Genomic DNA, 21816 nt, shown 5'->3' with positions numbered 1-21816 from the left:
AACCTGGACAAGAGGTGGGGGGCTGGGCAAGGTGGATCACATGATCTTCCCTTCCACCTGGATTGGGTGATATGGCTGAGCAGCTTTGTCTAATGAATGTGGGATTGGGAGCGGTCAGATAAATGTTTGCTCAGTGAGCTGTTGATCGGTAAGAGGAAGAGAGGGTTATGTGGATGGTGGGTTGCTTGCTGTTAAAGGCAGCACTCTCCGGAGCCAAAGCGGAGGGGAGATGGGAACACGAACACGAACACGAACACGAACAAGCTCTCATAGCTCAATCATTTTTCTAACAGCCAGAACACAAGGAGCTTCAGCGTCACAAGGAAGTCAAAACATCTTCCCTCATACTGCAGCAGAAATCCTACATCATTTTAGATGTGTCACCCATCCATACCTTAGGAATAGTAGCATTCTAAGGAAGTCTATTTAAGGATGATCCCAGTTAGTCACCAATCCCAGTTAGAAGCAGATCCAGCTATCATAGGCTTCTCAAAATGGTCGCAGAGACTCGGGGACGGGAAAGCCGTGTCGCTCTAACGTTTGTGTGTCTGTGTGTTTTCTTCCAGGACGTCAACGTTCCACGGCCACTGTTACCATGGCATCGGAAATAATAAGGAATCAGTGCGTGGTTTCCTGTCTGCCGGCACATCACGGATCGGAGGGAGACAGCCAGCAGGCTGGCGGGTGGGTGTGCAGGCATGTCAGCGACGGGCGAATGAAAAGCAGCTACCGCAGCCCACCGTGGTGAGGCTGATGACTGCGCACATGCGACACACCAAAGAGGGGGTGTGGGGGGGCCGAGAACGGAGACATGATGCAAACCTTCCTGGCCATTCGCAGCGTTTAATACATATGATGCCTGACAATTGTGAATCCTGCAAGTATGTCTTTAGTTAATGCCTGATTATGGGGGGGGGGGGGGGGGGGGGGGGGGGGGGGGTTAATGCCTGATTATTGGAGGGGGGGGGTTGAGGCAGCTGCCATCCTCGCAAATGTAGACATTTTCATCGTTCTTCATGCCCCCTTTTTCCCCCTGAGAAAACATAAAACATCTGCTATAAAACACCGGACCCGTGTAAGTCATAATCCGCCCATTTTAACTTCATGTTGGTGAATGTAAGTTGAGTGAGAAGCAAATTAGCTTTTGTATGTTATGTAGACCCAGGGTGGGGTTTGTTCTTTTCGGGCTCCCACAATCAAAAAATCAGTTTGGGCGCTCCAGCGTCCCCTAGTATAGTACCTGTTTGTGGCCAACAGGGGGCCCCCAAATCCGTGCCCCCCCCCCCCCTTCCCCCAAATAAACCATGGCCACGCCCACACAAGGTTTATGAACTTTACCACTGCTACCAGGGCGTGAGTGAGCAGCGTGTTTGTGTGTGTGCCCAGACTACAGGGTAGGAAATGACTGAACGTGTCCCCCCCCAGGGGTGAGGTGAGGGGCACTGAAGCCATGCACAGCTGGCAGCTGCCAAAACCCAGAAAGAGCAGCAAAGGACGAGTCAGGGAAGCTGATCTTCAATGTTAAAAAGGTTTATTCAACAACTGTCCAAACTTGTTTTTTCTGACGGAGTCTGTATTCCCAAAAAAAGTACAAAAAAAAACTGCAAATACATCAAAGGATTAGAAACACGTCAATGAAAAAAAACCACATCATGTTCTCTTATACGAATCCACATTGTTTTCTTATATATTTATACGTACTCAACGAATTAGTCAGACATTAAAACCTTGCAGATTTAAAACTTTTGTCTTCTTTCTATGTTTTTGCTTCGTAAATCTGTTTCTTTTTATCTGTACAAAAAATACCAACGCATGCTGTAATGCAGTAGGGTAAGGGGGGGGGGGGGGGTGGGCACATGGACTGCCTGCTCTTGACAGGGTGAGATGGGGGAATTAGGGTGAACATGCCACCTTGTGGTGGGGCAGGGGCACTACATCATGTTGTTCTGCAGTGAGTTCACGTCAGACGAGTTCTCCTCAGCAGCCACCTTGTTGTTCTCATGTTTGGGGGTGAGCGAATTCTGGATGTTGAGGGGCTCATCCTCCTTAGGCGGGGGGGCTTTCACGGGGTCCTCCAGTTTGTTCTGGGCATTAGGATCGTCCTGTGGGACGACACCCCCCCCCCAATTAGCCCTGCTTGCATACCTTCCCCAGTCACACCAAAGTTGCCGCAACATCATAATCCAAATCTCCTATGGGCTTTGGTTAGAAATATAGCCAATATTGCTGACAAACAAACATAAAAAACTGTAAAAAAGTTATATATTAAATACAATTTTTTTGTTTTATTGATTGATTGATTTGGTAAAAGCAGTGTGACCTCTGATTTGTTTACAGACACTTATGGAGGGTACAAGATGTGTGGAAAGCTAAACTGTAAGATGCTACCCACAGCCCCACCCACCCAAAAATGCCCCGCCCACAATCCCCAAAATACACGTGCAGTCATGCTCATGCATGCAGGAACCCGGCTTGAAACCCCCTGTCTCCCCATGCAGCCCCATCCCTGAAATCTGCCCCTGACTCATGCCTGAAATTACCTTCATACCCAGATAAGAGACATGTGTGATTATTCAGTACCCAGAGTGACCACAAGTGATATCAGAATGCTGCAGATTAATAACAGCCGTTAACATCGGCATAAAAGCCCAAAAACAAGAGCATATAAAATAAATGTAAGTGTGTCCTGCACATTTAGTGGCAGTGCAGTCTGACGGCTTCATACTTCCTGTTAAAGGAAGCAGCTACCTTTCATGAAAACTCTCAATTCTGAGGTAGAGCCTCCAGTGAATCTGCCCACCCCCCTCCCGCCCCCCCCGACACTTGCCGAAATGCTGGGAAGCTCTGAAGCTTTAGTGTTGGTCTCCACGATCTTCCCGTTCGTCTGGTGGAGAGATAACATGAGACAAGCCCTTTGGGATGCCGTCGTATCAGAGCTTCACGGAGGATGTGGGTGAAGCGAGGGTCTAGTACCTTCATGCACTTCAGTTCACTGGCCTACACTGCTACTGGGATACCGGGGGAGAGTTTGGACTGGGAAGCTCAGATTTCAGGTTTGAGGTAGGTTTCACTGGGATGACTAATTCAAGCACAATGGCTGGAATTTGGCTGATGAGAAAACATCATGCATTCTGGTGTCAACAGGAGGTTGGGGGAAAGTGGGTGTAAATAAGTGATCCCCACACATGGGGTGTGGGGGGGTCATAATCGGAGATGGTGTGCTGGGTTGATAAAGACGCCCAATTAGGTGCTGGATTATTGGGGGAGAAACCAAAAAAAAAAATGCCGACTAAAATCTATGAAGCCGGTCAATTGTTTAAACTGGTCAAATCACATAATTCCAGCAACAACCCAGGAATGTAGAGAGCGGATGTGGAACATTCCATAAGCTTTATGTGAATTTGACCCATTTCAAAGTTTATGACTTATTTTGGACTCAAGAGTGATTGGTTCTCACCAGTGGTGTCCTGCGAAGGAGTACTTAGAGCAGAAAACAGTCCATGGTTGGACCTGCTGCCAGCCGGTTTCCTTAGCTTTAGACGGCTGGATCTCACCATCCTGGTTCAAGTTCTTACATGAATGGTCTGCATCCGGCTGGTGCTTCTCTTGGGAGCAGGTATTACAAGATCCTAACCCTGTTCTGATACCCTCACACCAGTCATCTCCCACCATAGCAGTGACGTTCTCCATAATGGGTTTTCGTGAACTTCGACGGTTGCTATTCTGGCACAACAGAAACTCAAACAGCCAGGAGAAAGCTGGGGTCCAGCCCCCCCCCCCAGATTATAGATAGGTCTACATATACCCCCAATCACAGACCACCCCAGAGCAAAATAGTTCATGCTCCAGGCAACCAGGACCCAGTGGTCTCCAAGTCTGGTACTTGGATCAGCCCTTTACCAGCCCTGCAAACTGGGTTGGAGTTGTTGCGCAAAGCGTGGGGGGGCACAGTGCCTGATATCGACCAGCTACGCAGAACAGGGTGTGTGAAGGTCGCTGGGGACTGGAGTCTAGCACAGATTCATGTTTTTTTCCTTGCCTTCTGGCACCATATTGATCTGTGCCAATCAAGACAATCTGCTCCCTGAAAGTAACACCGGAAGGGAAACACCACAACTGCTCAGGGTGGGACCGGAGTCCTTTAAGGGTACCAGTGAAACCTGCTCTCTCTGTGTGAGTGTTACCAGTGAGGTGCTGGTAAACCCATTCAAGGTCTGGCTGCTGTCTCCTAGGCCGAAGCTAAGCTAAAGGCTAAAAGGGCCGCGTTATATGTAATGCGGAGCAGTCAGTAGATGATTCTGTGAAGCTTCACCATCCTGAACAAGTTCCCACTGTCAGGGATACAAAGTAACGTTCATGAACCGGATGGGATACAAAAGTTACGTTGTGTTCCATTCTACCTTCTCCATTCTACGTTACTTATATGCTTAAAATTTTAAAGAAATATATCCCATTGGTACATCAATCTTTTAGGTTAGGTCTTTTCAGAATGTCCTAAATCTTAGCTACAAGGTTTATAAACCTGAAGGGGACCACGGGGGGGGTCATGTTGGGAGGCGGGTGGTGGGGGACTGCTGATTGGCTCGATTTTTCCAACAGGGTTACGATGATCCGACAGACTCACACTCAGGGTCGAGGGGCTGCTCAAGGTCTCCACGGTAACGGAACAATGAACAGAAATGGCCATCCAGGCCTAAGGTGAGGGTTTGAAGAATGGGGGGGGGGTGTCTTACCTCGTCGGTGGGCTCCTCTTTGGTCTTAAACTCCCAGGTGTATCTGTTCATAGTTTTCTGGGGGTGGGCATTTGGGACAGGGTTATAATTCCCCGAGAATAAATAACATCATTCAGAGAGAAACGGGGAGATAGAGGAAAGGAATCCAAGACAGGGGGTCGTCCACAGCTTTTGTGTGCGTGTCGGTGTACGTTTGTGTGTCTGTGGGTGTGTGTGTCTGTGGGTGTGTGTCTGTGTCTGTCTGTGCACACGGGGCCTGACTCCGCCAAATCCTGTACAACACGTCTTTTGGACTGAACACGACTGCTGTCCTTAGGTACCAAGGCAAGAACCTTGCAGTTTTTTTTGCTAGGTCATCTGCAAACATGTGCCCCCCCCCCAGCTGTTAAGTCGGCTGTGTGTATTTGTTACTCATTGAGTAACAAACCATATGTCAGTAGTGTTTTGCTGCATTTAATGGCATTCTTCAGGTTCCTCTGGAGAATTCATTTTATGTGACATGGTCTGTGTCTCACACCCCCGCCTGGCGCCATCTCGGTACCCCTCGCAGACCTGGTGCTGTCCTGCTTTTGGGCCCCTGATGGTCAGGACTAGGCCTCGGGGCTGTCCGCCTGCTGTTTGAGAAGCTGGCTGATCCGTTTTGGTCTGTCCTCCTGATCCACGGTTCACAGCATGGTCATAACCGGTAGAACCTGGTACCTTATTGCCAGCAGAAGTGCAGTGGACCGAGGTATGGGACACACATCCAGAACAGACAATGCCGACCTGGACCCCGGGGCCCGGAGGAACAGTACCAGACCAGGCAGGGAACTACATTTGTGTTAGGTCTGGTGAGGCTCCTCTACAGCGCCCTTTCTGTCGACCGTTAGAATCTCTTTTTTAGTCTGGGGGAGAAGGGAGGGGGCATGGTGTGGCGCAGCACCTTGGATACGCTGCTGGATGACAGAAGCATGTGATGCCTCCCCCCAGTGTCCCGCCCCAAACCGCCCTCATTATCGAGTCCCAGCCATCAACCCACGATCAAGCAAAGATCGGGAACAACTGGTGAGACAGACGGACGGGCATGCTGGTGGCGGTGGTGACACAAGCGAGATAGCAGTGCGCCCCGGGGCCAGCGGGTGAAGGAGGGACCCTGGGCGACCAATCACACGAGTAGGATAGCGTCACATGCAAAGGGGGCGGGGTGACTCTCCAGGGGCAGGCTGGCACACACTGAGATGAGGGGAATATCGCCGGTTTCTACTGCTTGGGTGACCAATGGGTGTGAGTTTCCACAGCCCTGGGGGGGCTAAAATGGCCCTTCCAGGCTGCCAATGAAACTCGGATGCATGGCCATGTGCCAGGTTGATGTAGCATTAGCCCTACATCAACGCAGTTTCAGCAAACTGCATCTAATCTAGGAATGGGATGGGCATCCGGGCAGCACGCCAGCAACATCCAACTGGGAATACCAGAACCTGGGATGGTTCCGGTGTTCGGTCCCACCAACCAGTCTAGCTGCGGCGGGCCGGGGACACGCCAGCATCAGTAATGACGGGAGCTTGGAACGAGGCCCGTTTGGCGAATGGCGTTATAGCTAGTGGCACAGGGGAGGCAGTACGTCCAGCCCTGTACCCATACCCGTGTTAGGGGGCGGGCTTGCCCCGGAGAGGGAGAGAGAACTCCAGGGAGGACATGCAAGCCCGCACGGAGGGCGAGAGAGAGAGAGAGAGAGGGAGAGAGAGAGAAACAGAGGCGAGAGGCACGTTACCTGACAGGTAATGTTATCATAGTAAGCCAAAGCGCGAGCATGGGGAATGGCGGAGGAGGGGGAGGAACACAGTTTCCTTACATTTGGGTGGGAGCCCTCAGCGATGGTGGACAGCGAGAAATTATCATTGTGCTGCTCCGATGTGGGGCGGTGCTTACTGCTGCAGGCGAGAGAGAGAGAGAGAGAGAGAGAGAGAGAGAGAGAGAGAGAGACAGAGAGAGAGAGAGAGAGACAGAGAGAGAGAGAGACAGAGAGAGAGAGACGGGGGGACGGGCAGCGGGGAAAAATGTGAAACAGAGTCAGTGGATCTGTGGGTCGTGCGCAGGGAGATGGCCTCGTTTAAATTAACTCTTTATATATATATATATATATTTTTTTTTTTTTTTTTTTTTTTTTGAGTTCGCCTCAAAGTGCAGCCTTTTCAAACAGCCCCTGGGTCTTTGTCCATTATTGTCACTCATTCTGTAGTCTGCAAGGCATGCAGTGATGAGCATGTGAATGCATGTAAAAAACATGTATGTATCCACATGCATAAGCCTCCTACATGCAGCATGCATCTCTCTATCCCTGAACGGCTCCCTCAGACCTGACCTCCAAGAGACACAGAGCCATATCTAGGTTATCTTCCACAAACACACACACACACACACACACACACACACACACACACACACACACATACCTCTGATGCCAGGCTCTCTTACTTACACCTGGAGTTATGAGCTCTGTGTTCACATCAGAGGGCATCTTCATTCTTCCATCATCATCATCTTCATCATCATCATCATCCTGACTTACCTTTTAGCCATTTGAGGCTCCTGCTTCACACATTTCCTCCAGTTTCTGCATTGTACTTCTCTCCTATACCTCACCTTTCCTCCACCTAGCCCTCCTCAGCCCCTGCGTTCCCCGCCCCCGCCTGGCCCCGCCCCACCTGGCCCCGCCCCCCACACAGGCATGGGCCCGCCCCCCAGTCGCACCTGCGTCTGCGCAGCCGGTGGTTCTCGGTCTTCAGCAGGTGCAGCTTCTTGCCAAAGAAGACGGTGATCATGAGGAGCAGCAGCACCAGCAGGGCAGCTGTTCCCACGGCGATGCACATCACCTGGAACTCCGTGATCACCGACTCGCAGCGCGACCCCTTGTGCCAGATGTAGTCCTGCACATTGCACCTGGGGGTGGGCGGGGGGGGGGGGGAGAAGGAGGGATACAAGAAATCAAGCAACACCAAGAGGAACTTCTCCGCGTCCTGGCACCTGCCTCAAGATCCCAGTGACTTCACTGGATTGGAGTCCGGTCCATCTTACAATGTTTCCATTAGGGACGGACCCATCCACATATTTTCGGTTCCAATCCAATTATTATACACAACAGTCGGTACAAGTACAGTTTCTGATACAAGAGCTCTTTTTACTTTAATATTTTAATATAATGAATATATATCACATATTTATATTTCATATATTAATAATACTCTTCAAGTAATAAATACAGATAAATTCATTAATTATGCTACTAGAAACATCCATATCGTACGGTTACACCTTGTTTGTACATCTAGTTTTAATTGTTTTTGAGGCATTTTCAGTTCAGTTTGATCTCCCAAGTAAATATATGTAAGTGGCGAATGCTTAAAATGCCCCACAATTTTTATCCCACTGGCAACATCCTCACTTACACTTCGCTGCGATCGCAGCCCTCGTGCGCAGAACAGTCCACGCTGGCGCCGCCCAAACCACCCCTTTCTTCTTTCATATCACTTGCACAATTGCGTGCACTTTGTTTAGTGGGCGTTTCCCACTAAACGCTACTGCCACCTCTCAAAACTGTGTTTTTACAAAGATTGCTCTGCTACTAGTTGCTGTTAAAAGCGTATAATACCCCCCAGAACGTCACTCTCTTATGTGATCTTCTTACGCTCCTTGCACTGCAAAGGGAATGCGCGTGACGTCACAGCAGGCGGAAGTCACTGCGCTCGCACCCACTGAGCAGCAAAAAGCCTGTTGCATCACTGCGAGTGGCAGCGTTAGTGTTGAGCTCGAGTGTCACGAAGTCACATCTGGAATGTCGTGCGAGTGATTGTGCAAATAGATTTTACAGGACATCAGCGCTATCTTTTTAGAGACTAGCAAAACCTAAGTATTGTTCGTGGATCGGTCACACATGGCCAATCCCCAATCCGTCAAATAGGCCTGGATTGGCGCCGATACCACAACGTTTAACCAATGCAGTGAACAGCAGTTTCATCAGGACTTAATTAAATTAAATACTCAATTAAATACTCATTGCTCAATTAAATTCAGTTTATCTCGATATAGCACCTTTCACAACTGAGTCACCCTGAGGCACCTGAAAAGATCGTGTGGCAATCTGGCGGTCATACTCCCACCGGTTTTTATGTCTAATGAGTAGATGGAAATTTGTAGTAACATTGTTGACAGGGTTGATGGAGCATGGAGGCACCTGCCTCAAGATCCCAGTGACTTCACTGGATTGGAGTCCGGTCCATCTTACAATGTTTCCATTAGGGACGGACCCATCCACATATTTTCGGTTCCAATCCAATTATTATACACAACAGTCGGTACAAGTACAGTTTCTGATACAAGAGCTCTTTTTACTTTAATATTTTAATATAATGAATATATATCACATATTTATATTTCATATATTAATAATACTCTTCAAGTAATAAATACAGATAAATTCATTAATTATGCTACTAGAAACATCCATATCGTACGGTTACACCTTGTTTGTACATCTAGTTTTAATTGTTTTTGAGGCATTTTCAGTTCAGTTTGATCTCCCAAGTAAATATATGTAAGTGGCGAATGCTTAAAATGCCCCACAATTTTTATCCCACTGGCAACATCCTCACTTACACTTCGCTGCGATCGCAGCCCTCGTGCGCAGAACAGTCCACGCTGGCGCCGCCCAAACCACCCCTTTCTTCTTTCATATCACTTGCACAATTGCGTGCACTTTGTTTAGTGGGCGTTTCCCACTAAACGCTACTGCCACCTCTCAAAACTGTGTTTTTACAAAGATTGCTCTGCTACTAGTTGCTGTTAAAAGCGTATAATACCCCCCAGAACGTCACTCTCTTATGTGATCTTCTTACGCTCCTTGCACTGCAAAGGGAATGCGCGTGACGTCACAGCAGGCGGAAGTCACTGCGCTCGCACCCACTGAGCAGCAAAAAGCCTGTTGCATCACTGCGAGTGGCAGCGTTAGTGTTGAGCTCGAGTGTCACGAAGTCACATCTGGAATGTCGTGCGAGTGATTGTGCAAATAGATTTTACAGGACATCAGCGCTATCTTTTTAGAGACTAGCAAAACCTAAGTATTGTTCGTGGATCGGTCACACATGGCCAATCCCCAATCCGTCAAATAGGCCTGGATTGGCGCCGATACCACAACGTTTAACCAATGCAGTGAACAGCAGTTTCATCAGGACTTAATTAAATTAAATACTCAATTAAATACTCATTGCTCAATTAAATTCAGTTTATCTCGATATAGCACCTTTCACAACTGAGTCACCCTGAGGCACCTGAAAAGATCGTGTGGCAATCTGGCGGTCATACTCCCACCGGTTTTTATGTCTAATGAGTAGATGGAAATTTGTAGTAACATTGTTGACAGGGTTGATGGAGCATGGAGGATAACCCCAGGTGACGGGAACTGCCCCCCCCCCCCCTCCACAACAGCCACTCCCCATTCCTGCATAATCCATTATTAACTATATTATGAAACTAATCCACGGTCTGTCGGTAAGAACATAATCTAATCCCAGCCACTTACGGGGGGCCCAAGGTGACAGTGGCTAAAGGGGGCCGTGTGCTTCTGAGCCCCAAGCTCTGACCGGAACTCCTGTTCTATGTGTGTGTGTGTGTGTGTGTGTGTGTGTGTGTGTGTTCTGTATGTCAATCAGACATGTTCTCTCCTGTTCTACATTTCCTCTACGAATTCTCTCTGGGATTGTAAGTAACAGCTCGGTAAATGTAAATGAACTGTGCGCGTGATTAATTATGAGGTTTGTGGAGAATTACTGAAACTTACAGGTGCCTGAAGACCTTTATGTCACAGAGGCAGTGCAGCATGGGGCGGGGCGGGGTGGGTGGGGGGTGTCAGGCTCCTAAAATGCTGTACAAGAAACAGCTGGCAGCTGCAAGCTCATCTCATAATCCTGCCACAGATCTCAGATTGGGGATCTTCTGACTGTAGCACCAGTCAGCACATCAGATCACTGACGGAAGGCGACTCCGTGGCTTGACAGTGTGAGCATGCTATGCTACTCCATCAGTACGGACAGAGGGCACACAGATGACCTTATCAGCACAGACGCGGTGGACTGACAGGAGCTGAAACCTTCCTAGGCAGAGCCGTTTCTCTGGCCAGTGATTTGACACACAAGTTCTCAGACTGCATGCAGTAATCCCCCCTTCCCATCGTCTCCATGGAAACCCACTCAGGTTACCTCCAACCACTGCAGACTCTTCTTGGGAAAAACAGACAGAGAAGCCTACCACTGTTCACCTTCTATCCAGCCCTCAGTCACACACATACACACAGATTGCCGGTATGACCATCAGTGTCCCTCAGTCATGTTCTTACCAGGAAATGACAGGAAATGATTTGTCACCGAATGTGCAGGAGTGCGATGGTGGTAGTAGGGGGAGACACGGGTTGTCACATAATTCCTTCCTGACCATTAATTAGTGATACAACTGAGAGTGTTATCAAGACCAACTTACCATCATACTCATCTTTACCACCAGACAAACCTTAATTGGGAGCAGGACAGCAAATTCCCACAAGAAAACTTGAACCAGCAACCTTTGGGTTACAGGCCAGTGTGTGTGTGTGTGTGTGTGTGTGTGTGCCTGCATTGGGGTGCGTGGGGGGGCTCAAATGCAATCTGGCTTTTCCAGAGGAAATGGGAGACCCAAAACCCACTCCTACAGATGATAGAATCTTGTCTAATCCAATCCTGTGCCCCATATTAGACGAGCTCTCCACCGAGACGTGACCTCAGGACACGAGTCAGTGCATTGCTGTCTACCCTGTTTGGCTCAGTGCAGTGAAATCCTATTTGCCCACTCAGATTCAGTCCCTGCATGAGGTCCCTGCTAGACTTTAATTCCTTATTTTTTTTTTGCAGAGTTCAGATAGGTGGGGCAAGTTTCTTAGAAGCTAAAGAATGCGGAAGTCAGTCCGCACCATGAAGCTCATGCGCTGTCATTCTGCAGTTTGGCACTGCAAAACCCCTTCCTGACCGATCCGTCGCAAAGCCAGTGAAAGACCTTGAAGCCCTTACCTGCAGAAGACGCCCATGCCCTCCACCAGATAGCACTGGCCACCGTTGAAGCAGTAGCTAGGGAAGAGGTCGCACGGCGAGCGGCAGGTGCCGTTGCTTCTCACGTAACCGAGCCGGCAGTCTGACCCGCTGCTGCTGGTGCTGCCCGGAGGGAGCCGAGCATCCTCATTCCTTCCGGACCCACTGGATAGAGTGTCAACGGGAGAGATGGGGCGTGGACCACGGGGGTACACGGGCACCGATGGCGGAGTGGAGTGCAGGAGGTTTTCGTCCATCATGTCGGTGGTGGACGCGGAGTCGTCTTCGCCGTAGGCCCTGGTGGTGGAGTAGTTATCCAAGTAGCCGTAGATGTTAGTCAGCCAGGACTTGGGTTCTACTCCGCGTAGTTCGTGAGTGGTGGGCTTTGCGGGCGGGGGATGGAGCTCTCTCTGTTGCAGCTCGGGGTCCGTGTAGCTCACGGTGAAGATCACCGGGTGGGGCTGCACGGGCAGGGGGCCAGGCTGCTGCGGGGTAAGGCTGTCATCCAGATCCACCATGGACTCTTCGTCCTTCTCGGGTAGGATGCCGGTCGGGGTGTGAGACGGCGGCATCTCGGTGGTCGCCGCTGACATCAGGTGGTCGTCTTCGGCCACGTTGGGGCTACCATCGGGGCCCACCATGGTGTCCCCCGTCATCCCGCTACCGGCCTCCTCCCAGCCACGGGGCCTGCGTGCGGCCCGGGACGAGTTCGCCTGGCTTCCCGTCTCAGTGACATTGGCCTCAAGCAAGATGCCTGAAAATGACGCCATTCTGGTTAGCAGGCTGCCTGCCTTTCATATAAACAATAGGATATTATACCTCAGCACGACTATTGTGGTACGATCCATAATAAATGTTTTAAATGGGAGCTGAGAAGGTTTTACAGATTTTACAGATTTACAGATTATAGGTAAATGCTTTAATCAGGTGTAAAAACAAATCCCACTTTGAGCACAAAATATGCTTTGCTTGTTGTTGTTTAGACCAAAGGATCATTGTAGCTTTGAAACTGCATTTCCGTGCCTTGTTCTCTCTCTGTCTGCAAGCAGCTCCTTCTCAGCCACCTTCAGCCAGTAGCAGGGCTTCATACTGAGACTAAACCTGGGATCTTTTAAGGAGGCCATCTTAAAGTAAGCTACAGGCCCCACAGCCAACTTGTGCCACTCAGACAAGACAAAACATATTAGGAGACAGAGGACTGATCGCCTTAGTCGCCACTCAAATATGTTCCCAGAGCAGCTCTGCTGATCTCCAAAGCTGCTTCGGGGGATTAATTTTGCCAATTTACTAATGTTTCTTTGCTGGCACAGGGGGGGCAAGTTTGGGAGAAGGTCTCAGTCAAAATTTCCCTGAGATCCCACAGCATGAGGTAAGCATATATCACCACTCAACCATTTTCTGCAATGAAACACCAGTCAGAAGTTTCCCTGATATTGCATCATTTGCCATTGACGTTTAGAGTACAAACTGTCTTCATGCTTTGGTGTGACTAAGGTCTCTTATACACAAAAGAGCGTCAACGTCAAACTCAGCCCAAGAATTTTCCACAGTGTGAAAACAAATGCATGAAACATAAACACACCCCAGTGTGACCTCTCAGTCCTTAAATATGGTGTCCTTCTCTTATGAAAGCCTGGAAAAGTGAGTCCCAACTACATTCTGAGTCTCCCTTTAAAAAAAGCTCAAAGAAAGAGGGAATCACATTTGTTTTTGTCGAATTGGTGCAAAGTGACCCTTTCTGCGGACTGTTTCTGGGCTAATCCCTGTTCAGAGCCTCTACATACGGTCTCGCTGTAAAACAAACAATAGAGGCAGAGGCTGGCCGGTGAGAGCAAGCAAGCAAAGATCCATCCAGGTCTAGGATGACGTCTGATAACTAACACCACTTCACTATGTGCTGGAAAGAGGCTTTTCCATCCTAAAGGGGAGCCACCATTCCAGTCCACTTATTATCATGAACGTCAAAACCTCCACAGTCTTCCTGCTAGTGTAGCGCAAGCTGAAACCCTGGGGTCCTTTAAATCAGAGCTAGATAAGACTTTAACAACTCTGAGCTATTAGTTCTCTGCAAATGAGCTTGATGGGCCGAATGGCCTCCTCTCGTTTGTACATTTATTATGTTCTTACAGGCAAGACAAAACGTCTTGGATGTACCTGTTGAGAAAGTAGGCGAAGCCACTGTCAGCTACTGGTGCTAATAAACACCAAGCTCCCTGCTTCTGTGATCATGTGTCCTTTCGTCCTCGTCCTCCACCTGTCTGCTTCCTGTCGTGAAGAGACCCCCCCCCCCCTTTCCCCTTCATTTAGCTTGCTTGGCTCATTCTCATGACATCGTCGACGAGGCCACTGGAGGTGCTGGCGGGAGGTCCGCCGTGTGACGCCCCCCTCTGACGTTTCTTTCAGCCACCCCCCCTCCCATTCATCGAGCGCACCCCTGCCACGATTAGTCTGGCAGGAATAGGCCAATGCCACGTCCTTTACACCAAGACAATCGGTGCAGGCCACGCACGAGTGCCTCTTACCGCTTCATTGCGTCATATCACTTGCCTGCAAAGAACGGGGGCGAAAAGGGGTTGCTCCCTCTCCCAGTCTTTGTTAACCTCCCATTGCTTAGTGCAAACCTCAGCTCTCCATTCTGAAGCCTCCTTAAGCATGGGCGAGAGGAGCGCGGGTCGTAATTGTACCCATCTGCTCGCCTTCAGGTTGTACGTGATGGAAAATATGCGGCTAGCTGGCTGAGGAATCATGCTAGATAAACAGAGCTTTTAAGACTTTCGGGAGTACGGCCAAAAAAACAGGAGGGTAACATGGCACGTTTGGATCGGGACAGAAGATTCGAAGGGCCTGCTTCAAATCTATCCATTCCCAGAATTTGCAAAGCTTGTTACAGTTACCACAGAGGCCGTATTAAGGTGCCTGTCATCCTTGAGCTTATTTAAGACTAAAAAAATCAGTGGCTTCCACCCAAATGCCGAGAATCTATTGGCAACAGTCTTACGCGGTAGACAGCTACAGAGAAAAGGAGGTGGGTACCCTAATTAAGCTGCCACTCCAAAGGGAGTTTATTACCTACTCAGCACAATCGATCAGCCTTTTAAGTGTCAGAATGCATGTGAATACGTTACACGCGGGGGGCGGTGCAGAATGGCTGTAAATTTCCTTAACTGGCATCATTAACCAATCAGGATTCTTCCTGGTGTCAGGAGAAGCAGGACCCATAATCCTTCACCCATAATTCACAGAAAAACCACATTGGTAACTCACTTATGTGATTAAAAACTACAACCGCCAAAAAAAAACTAATGCTGAGTTACTCATTTAGTCTACCTTTGTCTAGTTTTATACAAGAGTGATTTGGATCGAGCGTTATAGGTGATCAGTTTTGGTTAGAATCACGATCACGTCTTTGTGCTTGATTGTTTAGAAAGAAACCAAATTGGAATGTTCAGTGACAAGCCAAATCATTACGATTACTCCCATATGAAGTAAACGGTGCTGACTATCTCGTAAAAATGGTGCTTGTGGATGGTGAACTAACATTCGGAGCTCATAGCCGAAACGTGGAATGCAGAGGAAATGGGTAAGGATAAAAATCTGAGTGACTTTGACAAGGGGCAAATCATTGTGGACAAATCATCCCCAAAATGGCAAAGCTTGTGGGGTACTCATGGTCAGCCGTGGTGAATGGACACGCATCACAGCCGACAGAGAGCACCCCACAATCCTTGCTGTTTCGGAAATGCAGTGTGGCCTTAATGATTTGTCCCTTGTCAATGATTTCCTCCAGCCTTAGTACACTCTGTGTATTCGAAAACGAGGCTGACCCACCTATGGACCACATGTTGTTTATTGCTTGACACAAAGGCAATACTTTTAGCAGTCCAAAAGTAAATTTTTTTATAGTTTTTTTTTTTTTTTTAACCAAGTCAGCTAAGATTAAGTTCAGTTCAAGTTGAGATCCACAAAGACAGATGATTGAAAATGATGTGAGATATACAGACAGCACTAAGATGTTACACTCTGTTTCACATCAGCCTATTTTTGTTGTAGTATTGTCACAACCTCCAAACACACAGGCATCCTGTGTCATTATAATTATGGTGTTTGGTGGTGCTGTATGGCGATTCGTGCTGTGACTCTTAAATGCTTATCATGGAATTACAAGTGGTCACAGTAAATTATCATCATATTATTATCTATGGTATAGCGATAGAGTTACAGGGTTGTTTTGTGGTAGTGCCACGCATTAAGTTGTCCCACGAGAGACACAGGTTAAAGTGGTAGGGATTTGCACAAACGACAAGATAAAGGCTGCTGGGTCCCATTTCTGCTCCAATAAGCTCTGCCACTTTTTTATAGCGGTGTATGGGGTGGGGGGAGGGGTCTCAAAATCAGAAAAGGAGAAGATGAAAGAGGGCTTTCAAATAAGAACAATAGGATAACACAGTTTGGATACAGCATCTGAGATTGTAAACTCCGGGCTCTTGGCTTTGTGGTTTGCTCTTGTGGTGTTCCCTGCAGAGGGGGTGGGTACATGGTTCGGCTCAATGGCAGATGCCAGCCAAGCAGGGGGGGCACATACAGAACTGGCATGAGTGATCTTGGACCGGCTACTGAGGAGTCAGAGATGCTGCCAGGGTGTGTCGGGGTTTCCTTTGTGGTGCGCTGCTCGCAGCAGGCAGTCGGCGTGAGGGCATCTCCGTGGGACTGTGGAAGACGTCTGTGCCAGGATAGAACTACATCCTGGGAGCGGACATAAGGAATGCAAGGGCGCGTCTGTGCGCCAGAATCGCAGCCAATGTCCTGACATCACTTACTTGGAAGAGGTCTCCACTGATGAAGCTTCTTTAAATATCAAGTTTGTTTTCCTCCAAATAGTCCGAGGACCATCGATTCAACAGCTATTTCAAGGCAAGGATCTTCTCATTCATTCTGCATATATGGGATCATTTATGTAGAACGATTAGAGTAAGAATTAACTAAGAACTCACCCTTTACCCTCCCGCAGCACTCTGGTGGACATTTCAGAGTTTAAAGGAGCTTTGTGTGACATATTAATTTCTGGTGAGCATATTGGGAAGAGATACACCAGTATTTCCTTACAAAGAAGCAAACCACTTGCGTGGTCATGTTTGCAGTTAGACTCTTAAGGATTAGCCATTTCCTGCCTAATCAACCACTTGAGGATAGTCACAGATGATGGGGTGTTCTTGCAGTAACACACAGGCAGCTTATGATATCGCATTTCAGTGTGGGACATCGGACATGAACCTAACCCTAGAGGCAATGAAACAACAGCAAATACTAAATTAGGAACAATAGTCAAGTCAGAACATGCATGTGGACTAAATTGTGAAAGAGGTCTCCTTATAGACAGCTCAATCTGTATATCAGTCAGCCTCACCACAATCACATCGCTAGACCTTGTTCGATTTGTTGATGTTCTCAGCTTCACAAAAGTCTTGAGAAACATGAAATACGTTCTTATCTGCAGTTTGTTGTAATTATCAACACCTAAGGAATGTTAACTTTGGTCTAAGGTGACTGAACTGGACTATGTCAAATGTAGACTGTATATGTGTGGAGGGCTGCTGTAACAGCTCACATACCTAATAAGGAAACGTGCAAACAACATGCACCATCTTCCCCAGTGTTTCACTCTTGTGAGCTTCATGGCCATGAGCCAGAGCAAAACACCGGCACGAAAACCAGCTTGTGCCACATTCCACCGTTCATACCCCTTCAACTCTACTTTCGTTTTTGATGCAAACAGACATAAAAATCAAGGTTTGTCAGCTAAATATTGGTGATATCTGCAAATGAAATCATGACACAAAGGCTGTTCCTTTGAATCCAAGGAGGAAACTAGCTGTGGTACCGTCGCTCGGTTGGCTGAATCCGAATTGTTCCAGTAAAATATCCATTGTAAACAGTGGGGAAAAAAAACTGTAAACTACATTTAAATATAAAGGTAAAAAGGAATGCTAAAAACACCCACATTCGCCTGGAGTTTGCATTCATTTGACGGTTCATGTGTTCATAGTTGCGCTCATATCGCCCATCCTAGGAAGAGGACTGAACCATTTTCATGGGCCCAACGGGGGTGCCATGTCACACTCCATCGAGCCTCTGTGCTGCACTGGCACACCCCACTCTCCCTGGTGCCAGAGTCCCACACACAGGTACCGCCTTGGCGGATAGAAGCAGGCACACAGACACCCTGCAGACATGTACCAGTCCCCAGGAAGGTGACATAACCAGTGAACACCCCTCCTTTGGGTCTCCCCTAATCACCAAAGTGACACAATGCTAACTGACACGAATATAACCCCTCACTCATCCCCAGCTCATTACATTTTCACAGAGGCTAAGACAGTGTCTATCTTCTGCCCTCAATCTGTCACCGTGCCCAAAACCCTCTAGCAAGACTCTCCATATTGCCTTACAGTCTGCTAGCAATTAAATATCGGAATTACGAGTTGTAAGTCGGCGAGCAATTGGACAGTTTTGTTCTTGTGCTGCCAGGATTCAGCTGGTAACCATTTACACTTGACATTAGATGCTGATATTATTCCTGCCTTTATGCAGATGTGAATGATGCCTTGAAAATAATAAGGAAAATGAACACTGAGGTTCAGTACAAAGATGGAGATGAAGGTTGAGGTGTTGGCTTCTACTGGTGTGTCGCTCGACGCTTCACTTAACATGCTCTGCGACACACTGGAGCCGCACCCTCGGCTGGGCACCGTCTGGGATCCTGCTCATACTGACATTTCATCTGATGGATGAAGAGCGTTCAGCGCAGGTGCGAAGCAGCGCCTCCTCATCCAGCGTCCTGTTGCTGGGCGGCGGTGCGTAAGCGGCGCAGATTCCCGCCGGTTGGACGGCAGCCCGCCAACCCGGGGCTGCAAGCCGGCGATCCGCCTCAAATTGAATATTAACCGGCTGATCGAAAGTGGGCTGAGCTGTCGGGCTACCTGGCAGAAAATGGGGCTCCACGATACTACAAATAAGATCCCCGCCACCCCCGCTTGTGTTTCCCACGGTATCTGACTGCACCTGCTTAATAGCGTTACAATATATTTAAAAACACCTTTATTTGCACGGGGCACGAAGGCATGTAATATAATTGCCCGCAATTACATTAAGTACCGCGAACGGTGAATATGCAAGTGAAACGCCTGACGGAAGAAGATGCATAGGTGGAATAGGTGGGAGGAAATCGTGTTCCGTTTGGAGGTGAGAAGGGACCGCAGCGTGTCGGTGACATCCAGATGTCCCCAGCAAAGCCGCCTGTGGCACCGTGTGAGCCTGTGCAGGAATGCGGGCGCATGTCGGTGCGGATATACAGTGGACCCCCAGCAGAACACACCGCGGGAGATAAGGCAAACAAATCCCCCCAACCCTGCATGGTGTCACCGATGTCAAAACTGGCAAAATACGCCAATTTGAACGGCAAAAGCCGTGCAGAATCTTGCCTTCCCACTTAACAAATGCAATAAAAGCATTTAATTAATACGCTCCTTGCATCAAAGCGCGTGGCGTGATATTATTCTCCACCCCCGCGGCAAATGGGGAATTAAAACCAGAGACTGTAAACCAAAAGGTGATGTTTAAATGCCCGCAGCAGGTTTAACTCACGTTTTGCCGCTGCATCCCGATCAGCGGAGTCACTGAAAGAGCCGTCATTACTTATACTGTGCAAACTACTCACCGTTTCCAATAATCAAAGTAAAGCGTTTACTTACCGTGTGCACACAATGGGATCAAGCACAGGACTAAGGACAGTGCCCAACATCCTAAAGAAAACCGTGTTTTCCCCGCTGCCCATTCTTGCATTCAGTGGTGTATTAAAACAGAACAAGAAAAGTATGATCCCTCTTAATCTAAAGTACCGTGTGTTAAGCACAGGCTGTATAGATGCGAGTCCTTTTCTTTATAAGTCACTAATCTTTTCGGGGCATCCCCATCAGCGCTCGTCTGCCGTGCATTGCAGTGCTCCGCTGTGCCCTCCGCGGTGCGCTCACATCGGCCCGCTTCGCCAAGGTGCCATGGCCGCAGGAACGGGTGTGAAGACACGCAGGGAAGGACGACCCAGCGCTGCGAGAGCCCGACAAGCGCCGCCCGCCTCTTCGACGCTTCGCTAGGGAGACCGGTGGTGTATGTGCGCCTTTCCAGGAGGGGAGGGGGTGCTGCTCCTGCTCTCACTCTCCACCGTCCAACGCCCCCCCCCCTCCCCTGAGTTGCAGAATAGTGCCATTGAATCAATAGGCTCGCCCTCATTTTAACGCATTTCAGGGAGCCATAGGACGATGTTCCGTCTTAAAAATGGTGCCAGTGTGTGGTGATGGACATAACATGTAACTCAGACCCCAAATTTCCTTTTTAAACTGTACCAGTAATGTACTAATTTAAAGTATACAATGCCTGTAATTGTCCTTTAACACATTTTCCAGCATGAAGCAGCAGATTATTGAGTAAAATTCTTCAGCAGATTACTTATTCCTTTCCAGTGAATATGGAAGCTTCCTTTGCACCTAAAATGTTTTGCACCTGCAGGCGGCCCTGTACTTCAGCTATGTGAAACCTTAGCATAGCCCCTCCCCCACTATAACAGGAGAGCAGCATTACCCAGAATCCCCAGTGCTCTCCACTCCAGTGATGTATTCGCCGTTGTCCACCAAACAGTGGTGTCCTTACTATCCACTAAGCATCAGTGCAAATGCATATCACAAAATTATACTCATTCACAGTAGTAGTCTGTATACAAGTCATGCAGGCCCTGTGGTTTGTAGAGACCGTACACAATGTTAATGTGTCCATTGATGACCATTTAGGCTATGGTGTCAGTGGTCTCAAACCCTGAGTGGGAGTCCTGTGCTGGATCGGTCATTTAAAGATCCTAAGAGCCATGACACTCATTCTCTTTTTTAGAGCTAAAGCTCTTAAACCCAGACAAATAGCAGGTGGCCAAATTACTCCACCACCTCAATGCACTGAGGGAGGGGGGGTAGAGATTTTATGTAGAACAATAAGACTGGCTCACAGTCTCATTTCGACTATTTTTTAAATCAAATTAGGTGTAACATTTGGCGTTCCACCCTCTGGGCTTGAAAACAACACACTGGGGTTAAACTGCCTGGTTCTTGTAACGCCGTTGGTTCGTTTTAAAGCTACAGTGACGATTTGTTCGCTCCATTTCTTTATAGCCTGCTGAAAAACACATGTGTTGAGACAGCCCACATCTGGTCCCTGCGCTAATAGGAAAGGTTCCCTGGTACAGTTCTATAAAAAAAGAAAACCTTTTAAACAACATTTAACTCCTTTTTGTCAGTATGGATGGCTGGTGTTCTTGTGTGTTAGAGGAGACGAGGTCTCTGTTTAAAACGGTGAGCTGGTTGTAGTGTCTTCCAGGCTAATTGTGTTGTACAAGGCGTAGCGTCACTCGTGAGTTTTTCCCCGTAGATGCCACAGTCCCGATGAGGGACATACATCCCTGTAGACGGTACACACATGACAGCTCAGTGGCAGTCCTGCAGACATTATGTGTCTCTTGGAATTTTCCACTTCCCAGCACACAGTCCCATCACTGATTGGTCACCTGACCGGTCACCTGATTGGTCACCTGATTTGTCCCGACAAAGGTTGTCAATCACCTAGCGGCTCATGTGCAACACAGATAATTCTGTGTGTCTCCAGGACGACCCCAAGAGGAAATAGGAAGTGACCCCCCTCCCTCCCCAGCAGTGGAGCCTTGGTGAAGTGCTTTTCTCAAATCGAGCTCACTGGGAACCAGAGCTTAGGGTTCTATTGAGCTTTTCAAAGACACCCCTCAACTCTCCCCCTGTAGTCTTCACACAGAAAGGGACTTATTTCAGCCCTCTAGGGCATGAGAGTGTGTATGTGTGTGGGGGGGGGCTGTGCAGATCCGTGACAACACTGCCAAAACGCACCGTGTCCCCCAATGCCAGACTGACGCCCCCAAACCTTGAATA

The 21816-nt window shown here is 48.5% G+C and overlaps 1 protein-coding gene across 7 annotated transcripts; it reads right to left on the bottom strand.

The window, feature by feature from the left end:
• Window positions 1–1514: 1514 nt before the first annotated feature.
• Window positions 1515–20015, bottom strand: LOC125719477 (chondroitin sulfate proteoglycan 5-like). Of its 7 annotated transcripts, none has more exons than XM_048994280.1 (7): window positions 19570–20015; window positions 11804–12575; window positions 7464–7652; window positions 6565–6640; window positions 4734–4790; window positions 2828–2884; window positions 1515–2102 (listed from the first exon to the last, which is right to left on the bottom strand). In XM_048994280.1, the coding sequence occupies exons 1-7, from the start codon at window positions 19658–19660 to the stop codon at window positions 1932–1934; spliced, it is 1413 nt and encodes a 470-aa protein (XP_048850237.1). In that variant the 5' UTR covers window positions 19661–20015; the 3' UTR covers window positions 1515–1931. The 7 variants fall into 7 exon arrangements, with proteins under 7 accessions (XP_048850237.1, XP_048850235.1, XP_048850239.1 ...); XM_048994278.1 differs by having other exon boundaries at window positions 6565–6643; window positions 19570–20013; XM_048994282.1 differs by lacking the exon at window positions 4734–4790 and having other exon boundaries at window positions 19570–20013.
• Between the last annotated feature and the right edge of the window lie 1801 nt (window positions 20016–21816).

The sequence above is a fragment of the Brienomyrus brachyistius genome, chromosome 23, assembly GCF_023856365.1.
Source record: "Brienomyrus brachyistius isolate T26 chromosome 23, BBRACH_0.4, whole genome shotgun sequence".
Taxonomy (NCBI): domain Eukaryota; kingdom Metazoa; phylum Chordata; class Actinopteri; order Osteoglossiformes; family Mormyridae; genus Brienomyrus; species Brienomyrus brachyistius.
The sequence above is the reverse complement of the archived record's forward strand: the minus strand, read 5'-3'. Positions and strand labels throughout refer to the sequence as shown.